The 24,673-nt window shown below is 44.8% G+C and overlaps 1 protein-coding gene across 3 annotated transcripts; it reads right to left on the bottom strand.

Annotated features, from left to right (window-relative positions):
* Positions 1-1,121: 1,121 nt before the first annotated feature.
* On the bottom strand, positions 1,122-24,289 carry PCBD2 (pterin-4 alpha-carbinolamine dehydratase 2). Of its 3 annotated transcripts, none has more exons than XM_076350411.1 (5): positions 24,188-24,289; positions 21,486-21,617; positions 19,234-19,329; positions 2,675-2,755; positions 1,122-1,268 (listed from the first exon to the last, which is right to left on the bottom strand). In XM_076350411.1, exons 1-5 carry the CDS (start codon positions 24,287-24,289, stop codon positions 1,173-1,175), a joined length of 507 nt encoding a protein of 168 aa, XP_076206526.1. In that variant the 3' UTR covers positions 1,122-1,172. The 3 variants fall into 3 exon arrangements, with proteins under 3 accessions (XP_076206526.1, XP_076206525.1, XP_076206524.1); XM_076350409.1 differs by lacking the exons at positions 1,122-1,268; positions 2,675-2,755 and adding exons at positions 18,660-18,781; positions 19,038-19,120 and having other exon boundaries at positions 19,220-19,329; XM_076350410.1 differs by lacking the exon at positions 19,234-19,329.
* Between the last annotated feature and the right edge of the window lie 384 nt (positions 24,290-24,673).

The following is a 24,673-nucleotide window of genomic DNA, read 5'->3' as shown; positions in this document are numbered from 1 at the left end:
TGCCGGCAGTGGAAATCTGTCTTGGTGAGGATCATAGGATAAAAACAAAGACTTTGAAACCACGGAAGAAATTATTTTAAAGCTCGTCAGTGGGATCTGCAGCTCTTGGAACAACGTTCGCAATGAGTAATTGTAGATACAAAAAAAAAAAAAAAAAAAAAAAAAAGGGGGTGAGCATAGCTTCAGCTGAGCTCAGCTTAGCAAGAATCCTGCCAACGCTGCTTCCTTCACTGCCGGCAGCTCCGGCTGATGCTCCGGGCACCTGGCCAAGCTACCCCCCCCCCCCCCCCCGATCCGGCAGGTACAGGAACGTTACAAGACAAATAATGGCTCAATCCTGCAAGGTACTGAGCACTGACCCAGCCCAGCCAAGCACTTAAGCATGCTTCGTTTAATGACACGAGTGCCGGGAGCTCACTGGGATTTTTTTTGTATTTGCTGGACCAGAGCTAAAGTTTTCAGCAACTGCAGGATCCAGCCCTGCACCTCAGACGGGGAACGGCTCTCAAGCACGCAGCAAGACTTTTGCTGGATACAGCTGCTAGGTTGTGGGTGCCAAAGGTTTGAAGAGCCATCGGACGAGCACAGAACAAACACCAAAATGCAAAGCTGTAACTGCTGGTTGAGCTGCAACTTCAAGGAAAGATCATCAGCTGCTCAGCGCTGCTCCCACCAGCATCCCTTGCGCTTGCCACCGGTCACTGGCAGAGATGGAGGTACCAAGCCAGAGGGGACCGAGCCGGCCTGGCTGCTCTTAACGCTGTTCGAAGTGCGGCGATGTACAGATCTATAGGAGGGAGGCGGGCGGGCACAGGGCAGGCTCGTGTGGCAGCTGCCACCAGCCTCGGCTCCCGTGGGCGTGGGGAACACCGACACTTGAGGGTGGGCTCCCGCTTTCATTCCAGCCTGTTTTAAGTTTCTAGAAAAGGATTGTTCAAAACTTATTTGTCGCTGGTTTATTTGCTACATCCTCAGGCGGAGCCAGCAATGGCAAAGGACAAGCACAGGCATCCAGAGGGGTCTCAGACTAAAAGGCAAAGCAAGCTAAGCCACTCTTTCTACAAAATACCTTGTTCTCAGGGGGTTTGTGAAATCAGGGATACAAGGAATGAGGGATACCATTTAAAAACAAAATGTTGGTGGACACTGTATTAAAACGTTTTACATCTTTGTTACACCGAGACAGCAGCTTTGTCAATAAACTGAGCCAGCTTCACATCTCTCTTGGTCAGTCCACCGCAGTCGTGGGAAATCAGTGTTATGTGAACCTGTCAAAAAGGAGAAGAAAGGGGTTACAAAGCCATTTTGATCTCTGCCACGTAGGCTTAGTAGCAATTTATCGGGAAAGCCGCGTGTCTCTGTAGTGAACTGGTTTTACGCGATGCTCCTGGCAAGCAGCGAGCTGGACGCTCACTCCTCATGTAAACCAGAAGACGTTGTAGGTGAGGAGGCTTAACAGAGCCTGAAGCCTAACCAAAGCGAGCCCCTTCGCAGAATAAAACAGGCGTTGCATTCTTGGGTCTCATCCAAGAGGAGGTGTCTGATTAAATAACTCATTCTTTACATTTAAATTCCACGCATCGGTTTCACGAAGAGCCTGGGCCAGTGACCAAGCTGCCAACAGCGGAGTCAGGGGCTCATGTGTTTTGTTAAAAACCAGCACCCTGAAGGTGAAAAAATTGTTGAGCTTGTTGCAGATTAATTTCAAAAAGAAAAACAAACGGACTGGTGCATTTTGCTATGAGGCAGCTGCCTGCATGGGTTTGTTTAGACTAAGCCAGATGACAAGTTGGGCATTACTTTGTCTCTCCTTTGACTGAGATTTTGGGAAGAGAGAAGAGGAAGAAAAAAAAAGATAAATTCCGAATATTCTGGAAAGCCAAGAAAATCATGAAGAGCAGGTGATCAGGACTTTGTCCGGTGATCATTTAATGTCCCCTTAAACAGGGCGACCTACAGGGCTGACGAGGAGGAGCCTGTGCTGGGATGCCTCTGTTAGGGGGGAGAGGTGGGGATGTTCCTCACAAACAACTCGATACAATGCAGTGAGAAGTATTAGAAAATAAAAATAAAGGGAGAGCAATAATTTCCCCCTTCACACAGCACCTTTCATTCGAGGGTTGCAGTATACCTTGTAACCCTTGTAAATGCGAGACCACCATCAGTTAGGTAATATTATAAACCAATTTTATAAGCTGCTATGTTGAGACATAGGAGCCTACAATTTTTTAAAAAATCAAACCTAAATTGAGACTGCCAGGCTCCCATTTAGGTACCTACACATCGACGGTCTGCTACCCCACACCGCTGGGCTCCCGACTGGTTGCACAGAAAGGAATGAGAGTTGGTGAGTAGTTTCAAAACAGCTGTTTATTCAGGTTGGCTAAATAAGAGTTTAAAGGCTTCTATTTTATTTTTACGTCTCAGCCAGAGACGTGAAGCAACAGGTCCAAACCATGGGGTTGGTAACAACCGCAAAGAGGTTGATTCCTAATTCCTCACCACTACAAATATCTCAGCATCTCTTTAAAATCTCAAATCTCTTTAAAAAGACGCAACATCTTTCCATTCCCTTATCTTGTATATAAGCTACAAAAAAGGGCAGAGAGAATGGGCCAGTGGTTTGGTGTCCTTAACTTGCCATGCCCGTAACTAGGGCTGGTGAACACGTTACCTTGCTGTAGACATTAAACCATTCCGGGTGGTGATTCATCTTCTCTGCTTGTAGAGCAACACGTGTCATAAATCCAAAAGCCTAAGGACAGAAAGAGCAAAGAGGAAAACACTCCTCCACCTGCCAGGACTGGCAGCGGATCCGCAAGATTCACTCCAAAAAAAATCTCAAAAACTCCTAGAGACGCTCCAGATTGCTGCACCTCGGGTTTGTGTGTGTTAAAGGAGCATTTCACCTTCTCGTGCCACCGATGCATTTCCTGCGACTGCTGAAATCATCCCCTTCAGACCCCGGTAAATCGCTCTGCTCAACGTTACCTACTGCAGGATTCAAAACCATTGCACGAGAGCAATGATTTTACCTTTGGCATCCAACAGCGATTTTAAACATCCATCCCAAACCCCTCATCCCTTACTGCATCTTAGAAACGTGCCGTTTCTAATTAAGCATCGTGCCACGGTATTCCTGTACTAGACAGATACCAATTCCAGAAACACATCCTTTCATGTAACTGTTTTGCTCTTTATTTTACTGGGGGGAGAAAGGCGGCAGGTGGGTTTGCCCCTCTGCTTTATGAGAAAATATTTTCCCTTAAAATGAGTTAAAATAGGTTTCCCAATCCTCTGCCCCTATATTCTCCCCCGCACGCTCCCCCAGGACGCAGGTTTTATCACAGCCTCAAGAAGAAAATAATAGCAGGCCCTTGCCAAAATACTTAGGAGCAAATCACTATGTTATAAAGAAAATTAGAATGTCCATGTAAATCAAGAACACAATTACACAGCGGGGCCCGAAGGGCCTCAGTGCATGAGCAGGACGCCTCTAAGTCAGCGGGCTTTGTTCGTACTGAGCTCCATCCATCGGAGTTCAGGACCTGAATTAACATGCAAAGCAAAAGTAACATCCACGTTATAGTCTGGTTCATATTATAATACAACAAGCTCAACAAAACCCTACCTGATTTAGGTAGTTTTTTAGTGCTAATTTATGGAAGAGAATGTATATAGCCTGCATTCCACCAAGCGATGGCCGTTTCAAACAAACATGTGGTCAATGAATAACATATAATGGTTGATAATAGTTTCAGTCTTTTTTCCTCTCACAAATTACAAAAACCTTTAAGCAAAAAAAGAATCAGTGCCTGGATGAAGTATGACTTTGTTAGTCGCTTTGCCAGTCAAATGAATGCAAACGTTATAATCAGAGAAAATCATTCCAATGAGGTTTGTCATTTGGAAATCACCAAACTGTCAGCAATTAAAAAGCTTTTTTCTTTGACCCAAGAGCATTCCAAAATTCGGGAAAACCTAACTTCCCTTGAAGCTCTCGCTTGGTTTAGTTTTACTTCAAGTGAACGATTACTTTTAAAAATTTGCAAATGTTTCAGCAGCACGCTTTGAAGCAGAAAGCTGCAAATTGTGCATTAGATGTTAGCAATGATTTGGAACACTTCTGCATTAATAGTTCTGAAAGATATTAGATTTAAATGTTTTTAGAGTGTCCACGGGCTTAACAGGAATGCTATTTGCAACACAACAATCTATACACAGAAACGTCCCCAAAAGTTTAAAACAGCAATTGCATTTGCAACTAGATTGCCTTTGTGCAAAGAAGCAGCAAGGGAAAAAATACATTAAGTTTATGAAAACCCTACCAGGTTCATGTTTGCTCTACCAGCGTCTGTCTGTCCATCCCAGGAACTCACCCACCTATGTATATACGCAGGTTACGCTACACAAGCACAGTTCATCGATTGTGTGACAATAACCATCGCTCCAGCGGAAGGCAGACAGAGCGAACTACGCAAGCAAACGAGTCTACTAAATTAATCTGCTCTGCAGACCTTCCTTCACGCTTTGGGATGCCAAATCCTCCCGATCGGTGGGCCACCAAATCCTCTCCGATGAGTGGACCACCACGCCAACCCACTGCCTCTTCCCCCACAGACAGTAAAAAGTCTCCAGTTGGATAGAACAGTCACTGGTCTTAACACTGTTCATCTTCCCGAAGAGCGCTCAACTTGGGGCTGTCCGACTCATGAAAAGGAGTTAATTCTGGTGCAGAGGACCCTCCCCAGGACGGGTCCTGCTGCTCGTTGCTCCAGTTGACCACGACTGTCCCAGCCAGGGCGATCTGGTGTTACAGCGAAGGACGAAGCACGCCCGCCCGCCAGACGTGCCCGCCTTTCTGCATGCCCCGCTCTGCTCAGAGACGTTCTCCCTCGTTGCACGTTACCCAAAGCAACTTACTTCTTGCATTTTAGTTTATTTTAATTATACGCAAAAAGTATCTCCCACTAAGAAAATGAGCTACAGTTCTACCGAGCAATTTCACCAGCGCAATCTCCATTAAGATCCTAAATACTTCCTTTGCTAATTAAATGAATTGGAACGCTATTGTTTATGAATCACCTTTATATTTGTAGAGCCGTAACCTTTCTTTGGGAAAATACAATTGACTCTGGAAGGAAAAGATATTTAGGTTTGATTAGATATGAAAACACTATTACAGAAAATCAGTTTGGACATTTCTTCACGTCTTGAAACTTGATCGGTAATTTGGTCTAATTGGTGATCAAGGAAACTATCTTGTGATCAATTAAAGTAATTACCACATTCCGGCAACACAACCAACCTTAATTTGAGCAGGAGTCTGCACTTCTTCAACTTTAATTAAAAATAATGAAAATTATTAAGCAGTCTGCAGTGCAAGATCATTGTCAAGACTGCATTGGTGGGCAGAGTTTATCAGACCATCACACATTTCTTGATGAAAGTGCGGCAAGTACTCTACTCACGACAGTAAGACCCAATACAATCTTGACTTTCGCTATATTAATAACAGAGGTCTGCAGCCCCTCGGCCCCTAATGAGAACTTTTTCAGATTTTTCCTTGAAAAATAAAAAGAGAGGAGAAAGAAAGGACTTGAGCATTTTCTAGAAGCCATTACGAAGTATTAAAAGAGACTTTGATGTACTAAACATTACAAAGTATTCTGATATTTCAGTAACAGGCGTATTAGGCAGACATTGTCAACCTAATCCTTTTAGGACATTTGGGCTAAAATAACATCCAGGCATACAGGTTATTCTAAATAAATTCATCACATCACCCAAGTCATGGCAGACTGCAAAATCCCTGTAATGAACCGTGAACGGCACTAGAACAAGCAATTCTGCACAGACAAGAAGATGCCTTGGGTGTGCCAGTACGTCTCTTCCCTTCGTATCTTTTAAGATCATGAAGGAAGGAACTAAAAACTAATGGTGTTTCAGTCATAATATCACTTCTAAACTGGTTTTTAAATACTACCAGCCACATCATGTCTCCATGAGATAAAAATCAGGGCTACTCTTAGAGAATAAGTTAACCTAATAAAGTAAAAAAAAAAAAAAAAAAAGAAAAACCTTTAAAAAATTCAGTTATCACATAATGTTTCGGGGCTGGCCAAACTGCTTTTGAAAGTGACAAAACACGCTATCACGAAATAAGACTTAATGCGGCTTTTGTTGCCTGAGAATGGGAAAACCAGGGCCAGACACTTTGCTGTCAGAAGTGGGAAGAAAGATGAAATTCCATCCGCCCCTCCGCACCGCACAACGCGGCACGGCTCCGGGAGAACCGCGGCATCCCAGAGCTAATCTGCCATTATTCTTCCTTTCACACTTCTTAAGCAAGGAATCAATTCATCTTAATACTTTTTAAACACGCTGCTTTTGTACAATGCTTGCCAACATTATCTTGATGAGTTATACATCAAAGGAACACAGGTCGGTATGTTGTGCTAATACATCACCCACCCGCGAGTCCCCAGTGACGGATTACCCCGGTGCATCTCCAGAACAAAGCACCTGACAGTACTTGACTCAAAAGCGGAGATATTCAAGAAAAACAGCTGAAAGGCTCGACAATATAACCGTACACACTTTTTATTTATTTGTTTTAAAATGTGTACGCTATGAAGCGCGTACCCGGGCTTCTTAAATCCTTCGGACACTCAGCCAAGGAAACCATATGCTAATCACAAGTACATTAAGGTTTCTGCCTCCCATCTGTCATTATAACGCTGGAGGTAGCATTAACCTTGACCTTCTGCAGTGCAAGGGCTACCTGTCTTCCCTTCCCCACCCACCCGGGCTGCATCTGTATCATTTAGGAGTGGGAAATGAATAAATAAAACAAGTTATAGTGACATTGTCATACAAGGCGAGAGATTTGCTTTCACACATTTGCTTTCCATTCACCCAAGTAAAAAATACCCTTGTGCACAGTATATAGCACGTGTTCTCCTTAGCAGTTTAACACTTATAACAACAATAAACTCAAATCATTAAGGTTCACTTCCAAACTGCAGAAGCTTTCACATATCCAGCTGACACTACCACCTAACAGTGAGCTACAGGCCAGCAGATAAAAGGAAAAAGCTCTTTAATGTCGAGCTATTTTAAGTTATGTTTAGCTAGTCACAAGGGTTTGACTTGATCTCATGACATTTTCTGTTGTGCTCTCAAGAAAAATCCAGGGTTTGGTTTATTTTAATTCTATTTACTCCATTAAGACAGACTTTTACCTTACAAATATGCAAAAATCATCTCACAAGGCCACACTCTTCATCTCAAAGTGACAACATGATTAAAACACAAAAAACCGGGAATCCAACCAGTATTTAGGAAGGGGATGGCAGCAGAGGCGGACAGGTATTCATTCTCAAAACCACATGCCCATTTTGGGATTCTTCCCCGTTGGCATCATCACCCTCCCTGAACCGTCCCCAGGGACACCGGATCCATGTGGCATTAGATATTTTCCTTTTCTTTTTTTCTTTTGGCCCTGTCTGGATTCATCCATGACATAAACCAGGGGAACACCTTCCCATTGCTCTTCCCCTTTTTAATACCTTTCCAAGAACAGCGGGGCAGTCCTTCAGAACGCAACTAAACCATACCCCAAAACAGAGCCAAACTCAGATTATTCACGTCCCCATCTCTCCGGTGAGAGTGCAAGCAATGGACAAGCCGGCTCAGGCGCTGTGCCTGCGTCTCCCTACTCCCTCCATCCCACCCCCGAGATGGCACTACGCCATCCTGAAGGTGAACACCACCTAACAAATCACAGGTAGATAAATTTCGTTTCTCCTCTTTAATAGCCTGAGCAGCAAAACGCTGTGAATGCAGCCAACCTTCCCATTCCCCAAGCATCGCTCAGGATTGGGGAAAGCGGTACTCCTAACTCTGAAAGACACTAATAAAGGGAAAGGATGGAAGAGGAATACTACAGACATACTGGCATGTACTGAGATGCCATTTCTGTCTTCATAATGAAACGTGAAACTAAAAAAACCCCACAACTACAATTTCCAACTTGTCTATGCTTTTCTGCGTTTACCATATCCTTTTAAAATCCAGAGCTGACTGCTTGCATCCCCCATACTTATCTGCACACATCATTTATTCAAAAGTGAAATGCTGCTTCGCTCTCTAAAAAAAGTTACCTATTTATATTCGTATTACAGCTGTAAACACTGCTCTCCATGTTAGATCTGCAGCGGCGTATGTGAAAACCTTTACACCATGTTCTACAAAGAACGCTGTTTCTGTCTCCCAACACTTGTTTACAATTATGTCGGTGAAGAAACTAGCTCGCCAGCTCTATATCAAACATTTTTGACAGCAAAAGCACAAACACTGATCTATTCTAAGTAGTTTGCCACTCTATGTAATCTTGGAAAAGGCATTCTTGCCTTTGATTCTAAAAATGTTTATACTTCATACATTATGCAAATAGTTTTTATATATTAAGAAATAATGCAAGCAAAGCTCAAGTTAAATTAAATTCTTCAACAATAACCTTGCCAAAGCACTGACTTTCCTATAAAAAAAAATTATTCCAATTTGTTGATCTTACATTGGATGAAACATACTGTAACAATCTTCATAATTTATGTCCTGTTGGGACACTATGATTTAAAGTAACATAATACAGACCAGCATCACTGCTAATCTAAACCACCTGACCAGATAAACAACAGTTTCCCCTTCTCTCTTCATTGAGGGTATTTCTGTTTATTGTCATATGATTTACCAATTTGAAGAACATGAAGAATAAATGGAGGCAAAGAGAAGCGGAGCTCGGAGGCATGGCCTTTCCTCAATGGGGACGTTTCTCACCCAGGTACCGGTACAATGTCAAGAGCCGCAGGAGATGACAGAAGGCAATTTCAGGAATGCCGTCCCAGGAAAAGCCCAAGCCGCTCGGAAGTTTACACTCGCTCGGCACAATCTAGACCAGGTGCGGCACTAGACCCGACACTGTCCTGATGATGCTCGAGATGCAGCTCTCCAAAAGAGCTCTGAGTCAAAGGCTTCATCTTCCAAGCTCAACAGTGACCTAAGCTATGACATCACTTTGTCATAAAGCAGGTGCAAGCGTAATTTGCCCCATCTGAGACTCAACTGGTGTGAAAAACAAAGACAAATTTTCTGCTAAGGCCAAGGGATACGGGGATCAATGCAAGAAAAGGGACTAAGAGGAAGGTAGAGAGCACTGACCTGCTCTTAAAGCCTTCTCCTTGCTTTGCTTTCCTCTTCCCCTCGTGCTCGCCAAGTGTGTGAAATACCCTCGCGTGCAATCTGCACGACAAACCTCAACTTTATCTTTTACAAGCCTGTTTATATCAGGATTTTTACAACTCCTGAATTTAGACCTATTTTTCTCTTATTGGTGATAACATGACACAAAATGTTACATCCATTACACCTTCTTCCTCGTCACATCTTGACTTTTCCAGCAGCCTCGGATCATTTTTCCTATTCTCATTTTTATTACTGTAAGTGATTGCACCTGGATTTCATGAACAGAAAGCAGATAATATGCTCTGTGATTCAATGAACAGACTTCACGCCAAAATTAATCACCTCTTCCACCAAAAAGATTTATAAACTTGATGGAGTGGAAGCGAGAGAACATAGAGATGCCTTAAAGCAGCATAAAAACTTCTTTCTGTGACGGATAAAAGTTTCAAGCCTAGACTCCACTGGCTCAATACAACCTTATTACAAAATACGTTCATTTGCTTATAGGTAGATAAAAATAATTATAGTTGCCTATAAAGACTACTGCAAAATAAGTAGACATCCTAAATCTCAACCAAACCTGGAACAAGGTCCCGTGGTATTTGTGATATATCATTTCATATAGAAATATTCAAAATAAATGCTTCCCCCCCAGTTCCAGTTCCTTAGCACTCTAGGTAAACATAACCTCATAAATATTATTTTATTTATTCAAAAACGTAGATCTCTAAATTAGATCTTAGAGAAGAAGAAGGAAAATAATCCCAGGTTTCAGGACTGAACTAGAACATGGAAGAGATCCTCCAGCCATGTCGTCAGCTAAATGTGGCTCTCCACCTCCCAAGACATTTTTGTGTGCTTTGTGCTCAAAAATGGAATATAAAGGTTGCACTTAGGAGGTTTACACCAAATAAAATGGCTATTTCAAGAAACATGACTTTTTTAAATGAACTTTTTGCACCCTACCTGAAAACATTAAATAATACAGCGAAGCCCCCATTAACCGAGCACCTGCTAAAGCAATCAGTCACTTAAAATAATAAACTCTCTTGGCTGCGCAACTGAAAGAAGGATGATAATTTTACTTGTTAAAGCAAATGTTTGGCCCAGCAAATCAAACCCCTGGCTGTACTGTAATAAAGCCATCACACAAACCACTATAAAAATAAACTAGTAACAAGGTGCAGTTAGTCCCCAGTTCCAACCTTTTGAATTCAGGCACCTGAACCCTCTGCTAAGGCACTCTGCTCACCGGTGGGCTCCGTGCTGCACAAGGATGCTGCCGCTCGGGCAAGAAACCATCCTCGATCGCACGGTGCCAGCCCACGACATGAAGCCATCGCAAAACAGACCAAATGAGAATTAATTTACCTAAATGCTCCACTTCAAAAAGGTGCTCAAACCCTCTGACCCTCAAACTCTGCTAAACCGCTCAGCTACGGTGTAGAACAGAGAAGTTCAGTATCCCATCGTACCACGTTTTGGATGGAACAGACCTGGCCACAGCAGAACAAAATACTACTGATTCCCCCCCCATGTTTCTTTTTACTCATGCAAAGGAATGATTTCATTCTGTAGACATGAAAATGAAGTTCACATGCCATACATGCTGTTGATAACATAGGGAGCGCTCAGGCAAAGTTTTCCTTGGTCTTTTGGCCAAGATTACACATACTACCAGTTTAATATCCAAAAATCTTCTCTGCTGAGTATCCAAGGGCAATCATATCCTGCCTCTGATAATCCTCTAAATCTCTGCCATTTATGATCCTAAGAAAACATCAAAGAGTGATAAGAAAGGCATTGCTTTATGATGGATTAAGAGAAGAATCGGCTGGTCTCATGACCATTTCATCTTCCACTGTCCTCCTACCCGCTACACTGTCAGCTTTTTTGTTTTGGTTTGGTTTTTTAAAGACAAGGTCAACAATTCAAACATGCGACAGAGAAATCACGATGGAGGTGTGAGGAATTTGGAGAGGTCTTCCGATCACCCTCTTGGCCAAGCCAGAATCTAAAAAGACCTAATGCTATGAGATAAAGCAAACTGAGGAACATTTCCTGCAGATCCAGTCAGGGAATCATTTCACTCAACCGAGCTGCTGAAAGCATCCTGCCGTATTGGCAGGATGGGTCTTCTGTTTGGACGCCTCTTATAGCGGAAGAGAGGAGATGATCCATGGGGGCAGTGCACTCAGCAGGAGACTCACCCGGGCCAGCACTGGCAGGCTTTTAATTTATATTGCACTATAAAATTCAAATATTATTTTCAAGACAGACATTTCAAGTCTAGAAGCAACAGATCCTTTGAAGAAAGAGCAGGAGAGAGCGAGCATCTTCCCAGGTGACATGTTTCTCTTCGGGGCATCCTTCAACCTCGGAGCAGTTGGGTACCTTGCCTGCTTTGCCATGCCCGCTGTTTCCTCTGTGACCTGTAGGTCAGCCAGACCCGTGCTTCATCTCCTGTCTCTGGTATGTGGAAGAATGGCTGGTGCAGGTCATGGAGAAATGGGCAAAGGCAGCTACCTTAAGTTACATTATTAAGAACCAGGCTCACTTAACTGCCAACAATTTAGATAGACAACCTATACTTAGCATTTTCAACTGTCTTCAGACCCCTTCATGTGCTCCAAGCACTCTGGAAGTGGCAGAGTACATCCGATGTGCAGGATTTTGAGAGGTTCCATGTTTTTTTTGTTGGTTGGTTGGTTTTTTACTAAGACACAAGGATTCCCCTGGGCAGCCCGCACCATTTGTACGCCGGTACGCCTGGGAACAGAGAGCTGGGCTCACAAGGGGAGACAAATCTAATTTTGAGTCCTCCAGTGAACGTCAAATTTCTTTTAGAAATTCATACGAGCACACCACAAAGGGAAACCCTTTGTACACCTCTGGTTTTTTATTCGATTAGGCGTTACAAGACGCATGCATACACACAACGTCCTGGGCTTGTACAGCAAACAGTATTTTTGCTTGCTACAAGCACCCACCCACCGCATCACGGAATAAAGATTCTCCCAACCAGGGACACCTTGGTCATACACAGACATATATTTAACTGCCTGCTGTTATTCTCATCACAGCATGAGGAAAACCACACTAGATCATGAAATCGGGACTTTCCCCTCTGATCCTAGGAATAAAAAACCTTTTCCTACAAAGCACCCTTAGCACTAAATAAACCCAACGGTGCGGTGCTGACTCAGCACGGGGCTCCCCGCTCATCAGCACGTTCCCCACCAGACCCCTCCAAGACACCACAGCCAGCTTTGTGTTTGTCCAAAGCAACTTTTCATCTCAGCCCAACAAAATTAAAGGAAGAAAAGGGCAAGGGGAAGAGGAAGAAGGGAAGCTCTCCCCCCGAAAAAAACCTACGTGAAGTGGGTTTGCAGCTTTATAAAAGAGGAATAAAAAAATTACTTTCGCCTCACCCCGATAAACTGCGGGCCTGCCAGTGGCTTTTCAGAGCAGATGTAACGTTTTAGCCAAACGTGATTGTTTGTGAAAGAAATAATTCTGATCAAAACCCGAAATTGCAGCCAGCAGAAGCGCTGCACTTCGTCACGTTAATCCGCCCTGACGGGGAGCGGCGAGCGGAGATTCCTACTGCGAGAGGAGCAGATGCGAAAGGTCAGCGCTGGCCCGCGACTTCAAAACCCTTAACGTGTAAAACAGTGTGCACTAAAGCCTGAAACGGCTCACCGCGGGATTAACGGATGTCCGCTAAGTGGGTTTGATGTGCTTTTGGCGAGTAATGGTTAATTTTTAAATAGGGGCGCTGTAGCTTTATTTTAGTTTATTCTGCCAGCCAGAGTCCATTTTTAATTACAATTGCAGAGGATAATATCCCAAAGCGTGTCTCTCCTTCATGGGAGTACGAGAAAGTGAGAGCTGCGAGCGTAAAAGGCAATTAATGGTTTGAAAACGTAGTCGGGCGTTATTCCAAAAGCAAGGGGATGCAAAAGGTTAAACAACCAAGACAGGGAGATGTGCTGTTTGCATTTAACCAGCATCTTTCCAACACCCCCATAGAAATAAATTTTAACGTGTGAAGAGTTGCAAGACACCAGATTTCCTTAACTGAAAAGGTAAAACATTATTCTGAGTGACCATCTTCGTCAGAAAAGGCAACATCAGTCTTATTTGCTTCCCAAACGAAGGCGTCCAACTGAATTCAAAGCCATTGAATTTTCCATTCATTTTCCAAAGGTGGTTTAACCAGGAAAGAGCCCGCACGGTAGTTAAAATCAAGTTGACCTGCTCACATTTGCTCTCTTTCGGTACGAACGTACGGCAGCCCTGCCCGCATGGCTGAGAGAACGTTTGTTCTGTTTAATTCAAACGCAGTGAACAATCAGTTTGTACAGCTGAAAAAAAAAAAAAAAGGAGAAACATTTCTTCTACTCTAAATCCACAAGACAGCTTGTGAAATCCAAAAGGCATTTTGACAAATAGTTTCTTTTGCACTTTCAGATCGATGCATGCAACAAGCATAAGGCAAATGCTGTAATAATTTTTACTTGAGTGATAATAAATCCATCTTTTAAGGAAAGCATTTGTATTAGAGCCAACTGGAGAGCAGCCCAAAGGTCAGCTGGGCAGATTTCAGCAGTGGCCTGCTTAAATGGAGATACAACAGGTCTACTCGGTGGGGCAAACTCAGCAATTAGAAACGCAACCACCCCCAATAATTATAAACAACAAAATACTGGTTTATTCTAAGGAGAAATATGACTTAGCTCATCAAGAAAATGAGCATCCCTAATTACAGTTAAGTCACAAGAAAAATTAAACTGATGCAACTTCTACGACACCTGGGATGGGACAGCTTGCATTTCACCTCCGCTAGAGATGAAGGACACACGCCCACTCCGAGTCTTCAATTTAAACATGATTAATTGTATTTAAATACGATTAACGTTATGACATTTTAAATAATCCTGGCAGCCTGATACTGGTGGTACCGCCACGACGATACCGGTACTGTAACTTGCCACAAGCAGATGGGACGCGAGGGTGGTGGGATCTGTACACAGACCCTGGCCGAAGAGGAGAGAAGATACCCCGCAGTAGGAAGAGGAGCGGTCACTGCTCATCACCTGCCTGACTTCTCTCAGGCATGAATTTCTCATGTGCATTACAACAGTGAAGTTGTAACGAAGAGACTGAAAGACAAAACGATGGTTCCCAGACATATAAGGAAAGGCTAAATTGTAAAGGACTTTAAAAGACACAAGAGGCTGCTGATGCACTAAGGCAACTCTATTTAAAACAGAGAAATGTTGCCAAGTGCAAAACATTGGTCTGAAAATATTCTGGAGCACTGGCTGACTTTACATATGGTTTTGTACCCCGCCAGCCACACTGGCCATAAGAAGAAAATAAATCCTGTACTTCCCAACTCCCAGCACCAAGGATTTAATTTCTGCCTAGACACAACCCAATTACATATTTCCACCACTACGGACTTCCTAGCTTTGCACAATTTCCCACCGCTGGCTGCCGGGTAACTGGAAGCATCACTGGAAACAGGACAGGCTGACCAGGGCACCAGTGTCATCTCCTCCAAGGCCAGGGAAGGAGACTCCTAAGCTTTCAAACAAGCCATCTCCCCAGAACTTCTCCCTTCGTTTCACCCCGATGCCGAGCTCCCTGCCTTCCACGGGCAGTGCCAGGCAGCGGTGCAGGCAGGTGGAACGGGTCCAGGTCCCGCAGCTGCACCTTGATCCGCCGACTCAGAGGCGAGAGTGTTATTTACTCAGTCAATCACAAGAATAAACTCAAGGAAGGTGTGACCATCCAGGAATCATATATTTTTACTGTGCTCTGCTCCGAGACACTTGAGCCAGTTCATTCACTCCGTTTCAGCCTGCAGGTTAACCTCTGCCAGTCCCGAAAACTTCACTATCAGTTTCTAATAAAGAGAAACGTCAACAGGCAGATACACCAGAAATTAATTATTTTCAGATACAAAGGTTTTCTCAACTCTGTAAATCCACTCATAAATAATTCTGATTTATTGTAAATCGGTTATTGTATTCATAAATGCGAGGAAGCTAGTGAACAACATAACTACCAAAAGAAATACTTTCATAACTTTGCAGGTGCACAAATCATAGCATATGGGAGAGGACTCAAAGGATAATGGAAAACGAAGCAGTTTAGGAGAGACTATATGAAAACCAGCACCTACCTAGGCGGATTAAAAAGATAATTTATTTTCATTCGACAAGCAATCTAAGGCAAAACTCTAGCAGAGGGAGCAACCAGACCGACACTACTTTAAAAATAGCGATTCCCCCCCAAACGAGAAGAGGTTCGTCTTTTGATTAGCACAAGTGACAGTCAGGGGCTGAGGTTGCTCAGGCTTTGAGGTTAAACACAACTGACATAAGCTGCACCTGAATCCAATCAGTCCCCGGGCTCCGAGAAGATTCACACGCGAGGACTAAATTTGTCACAAATGGGTTGGTTTCCGATCCTCCTGTAGCCAACTTGCTTTATTCTGACCCCCATTTAACAAATCAACTTAATGGGCACTGGGAGTGCTATAAAACTTAACAATGGAGTGATTTTAACTTTTAAAATATAGTTATGAAGCAGAATGTTGGAGAGCTCCTTCAATACTGGAAATCAAATTAAATCTAGACATTTTTTAACAGTCTTGACAGATATAATCCTAGTTACCATGTAAATTTATGGTAAGCTGCTGTGATATTAGCCACAGGTGCTACTTTTAATATATGGCCCGCATCTGGCTGGGAATAAAACTTCTCAGAGGACTGAAAATGACCTCACTATCAGACAATGGAGAAGAAAAAAAACCCACAAGACCACTGTGGCATATAAAAAGCTGGAGATGTGGTCCACAACCGAATATTTAACATAAAATTCATTTTAACTCTGCAATTGCAGGTTAAAGGATATTATGTTTTCAATACGTAAAAGGCGCGGACGTATTTCAGCCAAACAGCCAAAAGATTAAGTACATAAAGCGGCAATGAGATAGACTGCCTACATATATAAAAACAAAATTTCCAATCTCTGATCAACGCAGAAGACAAAGAAACGTGCCGGGAGTAGGAAAAGGAAGTACGGAGACAGATTACATTACAGGGACTGGCACCAAGTACCACCATCAGAACAGATAAAGAGTAGTCATTGCATACCCTACCAAATTCGTTCGGATGCGTAACTGTGGTATTACAACAAGGATGATCAATTTAAAGGGGCAAATCTGAGTATGTCTCCCTACAGCTAAAGGAAAATAATTGGCATTTCAACAAGGGGGGGGGGGGGGGGGGAAAGGCATCTACCGTAACATGCTCTGTCTGATTTTTTTTTTCCTGGATTTCAAGCAAGAGAGCTAGAAAATTTGGAAAGGAAATGCAAAGTGAGAATAGGAATTTATTTAACCATTCTAGATTTTTTGCACATCTTTAAATAAGTTCTCAAAAACCCAGAGACCACAATTGCAACGAAACACATGTGCTTCTACTCTCGCTACACACTGTCCTCCAAAGCGTTTCCTTACTGTCCCCTCTGCTCAGGCTCATCTTTTGCCTGTGTCCTGTAGCCCCAAAACACAAAACATATTTAAAATAGCTTTTAAAACTCTTAGAGCATTTGATTTCCTGTCATTTTATAAAATGACGTTAGAGGTCTTATGGAGACTTCCTACATGATTTTTTTTTTTTTTTTTTTTAAAAAAAACAACCTTAATTAAAAACTTACCCTATAAAAGAAAGCAGCTGTAAATGCTGAACCTGACCATCAGCAAACATGCCCACCTTTGTAATTTCCTAACTGCATGTTCTGCCTTTGCGTGATTACCTAAGGAAATGCAATCACACAGGCAGTTGCCCCTTAAACCCTCTGGTCAAATCCAACCGACTTTGACAAGAGACGTGGAAGTCTCAAAGTTAAGACGTTCCTGCAAATTTGGCGAAAATGAGCAGCCGGGTAAAGGACCCAAACCGAGCGCTCAGCACCCTGCACCCGCAGCCCTTCGCAGCCGCCCGCCGCCTGCCTGGCTGGGGCCAGGCTCGAGGTGAACCTGGGGGAAATTCAGATTTTTGAGCCACGTCCGTCCCCTTTGCAGGATCACCCCTCCCGAGGTGTACTGGCCTGAAACGCCGAGAAAATCCCAGGAAAAAGCCAAGAAAATCCCAGGAAATTCCCAAGATACAGGCCAGGACATCGAGGTCCTTAGCAACCCTTCCCTCCCTCGATGACCAACTTTTAGCAATAGTCCCAACGTTTCTGCATCTTCTTTTCTGAGTCCGCAGAACAATAACTGGGAGAAGTTACCGGCATGGTCTGGAGGCGTAATTTAACTTTCTATCCTGATTCCGAATTTTGCTTGGGCAGACTGGAAGCAGAGGGCTTGCTCCACAGCTGGAAGAGAAACATTTTGTTTCAGTAGCGCAAAGACACGAATGGGCAAGAAGGCACAATGGTGTGCCGCCTTGATGCTACACAGTCACCCGAAAGCCTTGCTAGCTGCCCTGCAGACAGGGAAGGAGGCCCTGAATAAGCTCCCTGATGTGGCTGTGAGGTTTACGGAGGCTCACCAGCGCCCAGACGCGTGGCAGGGCTCAAGACTTGCCATGGAGCGGTCCGAGCCCACCCGCTCTCCAAGACCTCGCTCACGGCCAGAGGTTTCCACCAAGCGCGCGCTCCCCGGGGAAAGCGACTCAACCAGGGGGCTCTTGAGCGAGCGGACCCGAGCGAGGGTCCTGGAGGTAAAAGACTCCGATTTTAACTCATAGCTGCCTACCTGCTGTTCAACAGTGGCAACAACATGCAGCAATTGCAAGGCGTAAGGAGGAACGGATGCATTGGTGCGATCAGCACAGCTCTTCCAGACAAGGTGCTCTCCCCTACAGTTGAGTTGCCTTTGGGTTCCCCCCCCCCCCCACTGTTGGTGTATTTTATATTTTATACAAGATTCAGAACACCCACCCACCAGGAGCCTGTCTCACGCTGAAAGCAAAGGGAACACGGAGCAGCACCCACCACCCAGCACCAGCGCTGCCCAGTCCAGGACGCCGGGACCGGTGCGTGGTGGGCACCCACAGCAACATAACCAACAAGGGGCTTTCAGCTGGGACCCCAGGCTGCTTTGCAGCTTGTTTCAGAGAACTGTACCCCCAAAGCGCATTTTCATGAAAATATATCTTCAGACTAACAAACAGCACCAGCGCTTTCAAGTTCTGGGTTACAAACTAATTCCATAAGCCAGAAGTGTCATTAGCTTGTCAGTCTTACAAAGGCAGCCCATTGCTGATCGCTTTTAACCGAGCTAATCTCAGCCAGAAAGCTTCCGGAATCTAAATAACTCTTGTTTCGCAGAAGTTTCATTTCATTCTCATGCTGAAAATAATAAACATAAACCAAGCGCATGTCTACACATTTGCACGACTTTATTATAAAAGTTGTGTTTATATTCTTAACATCTGTTGACATACACAGACTTTGTAAACCTGGCATGGATTCTAAAGCCACAGAATTTTCCAGGCATCATGAACATTATCTGCGAGAAGCAATAAAAAGAAGCAATGAATACATTAATCATACCAATATCATCTGCAAAACATAAATCTGAAATACCTTTCATGTCAGCTCAACTACTTTTTTTTTTCACACACCTGATTTTACGCCATCTGTAAAAGGGCAGCAGGAAGATCACCGAGGAAATGATGTTTCTCAGTACTCTGACTTTTACTAAATACTTGCACTTTAAATAATGTAAACAGAATATTTATTACGTGAAATGAAAGACGTCGTACCTACAAGTTCAATTTTTTTCACTGCAGGACTAAATTCTCCCAAAGTACAACGCGGGTATAGCTCCGCTTTTGTCATTTGTTCCCTAGGTCGTAATAAACACAATATTTACTAAGTTATTCTAAACACAAGCATCAATAAGCATAGGTCCATTGATTTTAATTTACTTTCAGCTTCAACTTACCGAAAGGCAAATACTTGCTCTCTAATACCAGCTCTGAACATCCCCTCGGGATCTGCACGTCGAGCCCTTTCCTGGACTACGATAACAGGAATGGCTTCTGCCCTCCGCAACTGCAAATGGGGACGCTGCAGCTAGTTCCTACACATCAGCAGGTGAAGTTCTGCCTTCAGATATTCGCAAATAACCTTGATCCAGCCAGAGCTGCGCAGAGGACCCACCCGCCCAGCTTGTTCTCCCGGCTGGGCGCAGAAAGGTCAGTTTTGAAGCCAATTCCCAGCCTCTGCTCTCGTTTCTGCCTTACCCCGACATCCATGAAGGGCAACCAAGAATGAAAGAGACTGTACCGGTATCTCCCAAACAATTCAAGTGGCAATTTCTTTTGAGTACCCTTTCTAAGATGACATGTATTAGAAGTATAAATGTATACTTCATCATTTACTAATGAGCGTATTTAAATATGCTCAACTTCCTCTACTGGTATCTGCTTCATCAATCTTCAAATTAGGAAGACATACGGATATCTACCTACGTTGCAAGATAAATCTGTCAAAAAACCACAACTTTGTAAATTTTTGCTGAAGCAATGGGTTTTCTAGGTATCTGCTGGTGCAGCACACTGATTTGTCTCTCGACCTGTCTGTTGGCACACTGCCTAAGTCCATCTCATCAAATTGACTTATTTAGTGTGCAAAACCACTTTTTAATTAGCTTCAGGGGGGGGGGGAAAAAAAAAGTCATTTCTAGTTGTGCTGAACCAACAGAGACTTTGACCATGCCCTGGCAGAGACGCCGTTTCGTGAATATTCGAAGCACAAAGGCTGAAAATCTCAACTCTTCCAAGGGTTACTTCTATCTCATTGGTGTCAAACGTGCTGGCCTCTCCTGGTTGCTCCAGCTCCGAGCTGCCTGCACATCTCACCAAGGTTTCATGTGAGCTCCCTCTCATGGGCTTCCCTCCTTCACTGCCCTCTGAATTATCTGATACGGTTCTATTTGTTCTGTATTAACGTTCAGGTTTGAAGTGCAATCCAGGAAAAAATGTACTCGGGGCTCCGGACGTGCTCCCTGGACCAGCACCGTCCTGCTCGTGAGCTGGATTTTTCTGCAGTTGTTTTCTCTTTTGCTTTCGCCCAGCTCAGAGGGGCCGGGAGCACCTCACCCACCTTCTCTCTACTGCCTGGGCTTTCCTTACCATGACAACTACTGTCTGAAACGGCAAAAAAAGAGCCAGCGTTACAAATTGTTGTTTATCTAGCTCACTGTGATTTCCCCCAAAAAAATCGTGGTCTGGGTTTAGGCATAGCCATGTAAATAAACAGCTCACAGCACAGCTTCTGGTCCCTACACACACCAACAAACCCATGGCCTCCCGAAGCCTGGAGCTCGCTGCGTCCCTCCCGTAGCGAGGAAAAGAACCAGCTCAGCGAGAGTCATCGCCGGAACAAAACCCTGGGTTTCCTCTCCCACCCGAGAAAGTGCTCACCCCCCCTTCAGAAATAAAACAGAAGGGAAATGCATGCTCTTGGAACGTGACTTCTTCCTAAGCAATGTCATGATTCCTCAGAAGGCAATTTTTTAGGGGAATGTAGCTGACCGCAGATCTCAAGATAAATTCAGTATTAGAATATTAGAGCAAGTTTGTAGCTGATGTCCAAGATGTGTTCTTGCGAGTTTGAGACGTGGCTCAGGAACCTGACTCCAAATAAAAACCCAACGAGGTCTAACCAGTAGCCTGCCGTGCCGAAGACACTGCGAGATCAGCTACTACAAGAACATACTAGAACTCTGTCTTCCTGCTTAGAAGGTGAAACGTGTCATATTTTCCCCACCTTATTTGCCAAAAGTTTCTGTTCTTATATTTACCCATTTTTCTCAAGTTTTTCCCTGACAAAAATGAACCCTGCTGATCATCGGTTACGTATTTCCAGCATTCATTTACGAGTGCTAGTAAAGAAGGAAAAAAAAAATCAGGATCAAATATTATTTGTCTAATCCCATAGTACCGACCCTGACCTTGACCCTAATATTATAATCAAGAAATTGTAATATTAGAACAAATCTACTTAACAACTACAAAACAGAATTAATTCACTCCACCTAATGAGATCAGAATCAGACAGCAATCCGTTGAGGCAAACCCAAGAGGGTTTGGCCCCACAAGGCTGCTCCCAAATTTCTGAATATAAATGTTTTCCCATCAGGATCGTACGGAAATTAAAGCAATTATGTTTCCTTTATATTAAAAGTGGTATGTAACAATACTTACCTGATTAAAATTTTTGAAATTGAACTCTTTGTAGATGGCATCTCTTTCGCCCAGCTCAGACCAGCCTGAAGCTTTGAGATCAAGTAAAACTTGGTTCCTCTCCTCTGTCGTCAACCAGTGAGACTGCGAAGACTATTAAGGAAAAAAAAAAATACAGACATGACACGAGTGAGGCTGAGGTTCTCTTTGGTACAACAATAAGAAAACCACACGATGAAATTGTGGTTGTGTGTTGTAGAAAGGTAAAGAGGTGGAAAATTCACTGTACAGTTTCTTACTGTTTATGATTTCACGGACCAGCATAACCTAAAACGGCCAAGAAACACCGTTTCTGTTCGATCAATGAAGTTCAGCTAAATGCTTTTGTACAAAGCTAGCGAAGAGTGACAGGCTCCTTCACGGGAGCGAACGTGGTCACCAGCATACCTGTACCCATCCCTCGCTCATCGGAATTACCCAGATGCTGCAACAATTGAATTAATTTTCAAACATTCCATTCTGCCATATAAATAGAAGATTATTTACATTATACGCTAAATGTACAATTACGAGGCTAAAAGGGATATCGGGTTAATACCTGCAATTTAAAAGACAGAAGCAAAATAGGAGATTGTATTCTACATAACTTGCATGTCGCTATTCCTAAGAAAGCGGGAATAGATTTATAGATAGCAAGCAACAAAGAGCTTTTTAACTAACAATGAAAAGAAAAAAAATTGACAATACAGAGACAATTACAAGACATTACAAGTTACTGGTGTAAGCACTAGATTCTGCAAAGCACATGTGTTTAAATGTGTCTTTTTTTTTAAGCAAAAGGAGTTCTTCTGAAGCCACTGGGAGCACAGACGTAAGAGATTACACCCTCTGCTTAAATATCTGAATCAGTGCGTGAGGCCGGAGCCAGACCCGGAGCCAGAGGAAAGTTCTACGGGGCGTTTGGAAGAGGTTTGATATTTTTCCTAAAAGCAGAGACTAAGGGCATGAGTGATTACTTAGATGGTATATTCGAAGAGATGGGTCTCAAACTCGTATTATAAACGCGGTGCTTTAACGGGAAGAACTTTTCTCTGCAGAAAAGCAAAATTCAGATTGCTTTAGTCTTTATATTAGCAGCTAGCACAGCTTTGTGAGAACTTCTGGAAAGGGGCTGAGCAGTTTTGCTCCAGAGCTTCACCAAGACGTCGGAGGTCTGCAAGTACCCACTGCCAGCTCAGCAGCTCAGGGTGTTTTTTGCCTTTGATTTGAGAGTGGGCGCTGGCAGCTCTGCTACAGAGACCGGCGGGAGCCCCTGTGCCACCAGATGGGGCTGTGAGCCCGAGCAGAGCAGGAATTAACGCAATTAATGCGACCCGAGCAAGGCTTTAAGATGCAGGACAGCCAAGGAGCAACATTTTCACCAATAACAAGGGACAAAAAACCCCAAACAGCGTAAATCAATCTAACAGCATCACTGCCACCGCTTGTGTTCAGTTGGGATACATCCAGTCCAAGGGATGGGTTTTACGGGTCCCAAAACGAACTGATTTAGGCTCTTTACGCTTCAAATACAACACTGGACTTGCAAAAATACAAATATCAGATTCGTTGTTGCTATAACTACAGTTGCAGGCATGAATTTCTTACATTCTTCTTTTTCCAAGCATATACAAAAATTGCCAAAGCTAACAGCTGTCTTGAAATTTATTATTTTATCCGGCAAGAGATGAAATTAGTAGGCTAATTTACAAAAAAACATGGGGGTGGGTTTTTTTTGAGATAGCAAAGTCCAGGACCGTGACCAGGAGGCAGCACAAAGTTCACTCCTCCGGCTGGCAGCAGAGATGTTCTCTGCCAGTTTTAGGGACGTTGCAGTTACCTTGCTGAGGCCTCGCCTGGGCACACAGGCGTTGACGAGACAACGCTGTGACTTGAAATTAGACCGTAACAGTTTTTAATAGAAATACCGAGTTTGATGCAGGCCCTGGAGCACACCGATCGCAGCATTTTGCTTAGGAATAGGTTGCAAAGACCACGTCCCCAGTTAGCCCCTCCAACGCATCGCAACTACATTCAGAAGCGGTAGCAGAAAGCAGCAGGAGCTTGCTTGTAAAAGGAAGAAGAGAAGGTGGGAGATGCCGTTTGCACTTACGGGGCGCAGCGCAGACACCCCCCCCCCCCCTCCCCAAAAGGCCGAAACCCGCAGCGAGGCCGGCACGGCGTGGGCACAGCACGGCGTGGGCACAGCACGGCGTGGGCACCGACACGCATTGACTTAAGCACGCAAGATAACCGCACCTGACCCGCGACACACGGACGACGACGTGCTGTCGTACGGCGGGTTTAACCTACGTAATCGATACCGCTCAGTGGGAAGAAGCTCAGGGGAAGATGGTCATTAATTACAGAAAAAAAATTAGTACAAAATATTTCATGCCCGAGGGGGTGAGGGTCTGAACCTGCGCATGCCGTTAGTTATTAGCTTCTTGTAAAATAAATAAATAAATAAATAAATAATCACTCATCGGGTGGGACGGCCGTGGGAAGCGGGGGAGGAGGAGGGGCGGGTGGCCGGCCCCTCCCTGCCCAGCGCCCGGCCCGGCCCGGCCCGCGCCCCCCGGCCCGTAGGACCCGGCCCCGTAGGCCGCCCGCCCCCGGCAGGGCCGCAGCGCGGTCCCGGGCGCCCGCTGCCCCTCCCGCCCTGCCCCCGCCGCGCCCCTCACCATGGCAGCGCGGCTCCCGCCGGCGGCTCCCCGCGGCGCCGCGCCCGCCGCCCGCCGCGCTCCCAGCAGCGCCAGCCGCAGGCCGGCCCCGCCGCCTGGCATGGCTCCGCGCCGGCCTGCCCCGGCCCCGGCCCCGCCTCCGCCGCTCGGGCAGCGGGAGGAGCCGCCGCCCGGCTCCCCCGGCGGGGTGCGAGGCGGAACCGAGCGCGCCTGGAGCGGGGAAGAAATGGCGGGAGGGAGCTGCTCCCCGCCCCGCGACAGCCTTCTGGTGCGGCGCTGCGGTGGGTGAAGGAGCCGCCGGCCGGGAACGACACCTACCCCGGAGGAGAACGGGAGAGCTGCACCGCCTTCTGCGCCAACACGGCCACCGCCGCCTCCGACTGGAGTCCCGGCGCCCCTCAGTCCCTGGGTGGCTGCTGTTTCAGTTTGAGCAGGCAGGTTTCGTTTTCCGTTCCACGGGGCAGCACCGAAATAGTCGCTTTCCAG

The sequence above is a fragment of the Aptenodytes patagonicus genome, chromosome 12, assembly GCF_965638725.1.
Source record: "Aptenodytes patagonicus chromosome 12, bAptPat1.pri.cur, whole genome shotgun sequence".
Taxonomy (NCBI): Eukaryota; Metazoa; Chordata; class Aves; order Sphenisciformes; family Spheniscidae; genus Aptenodytes; species Aptenodytes patagonicus.
Note: the sequence above shows the minus strand (reverse complement) of the source record. Positions and strands in the feature narration are given on the sequence as shown.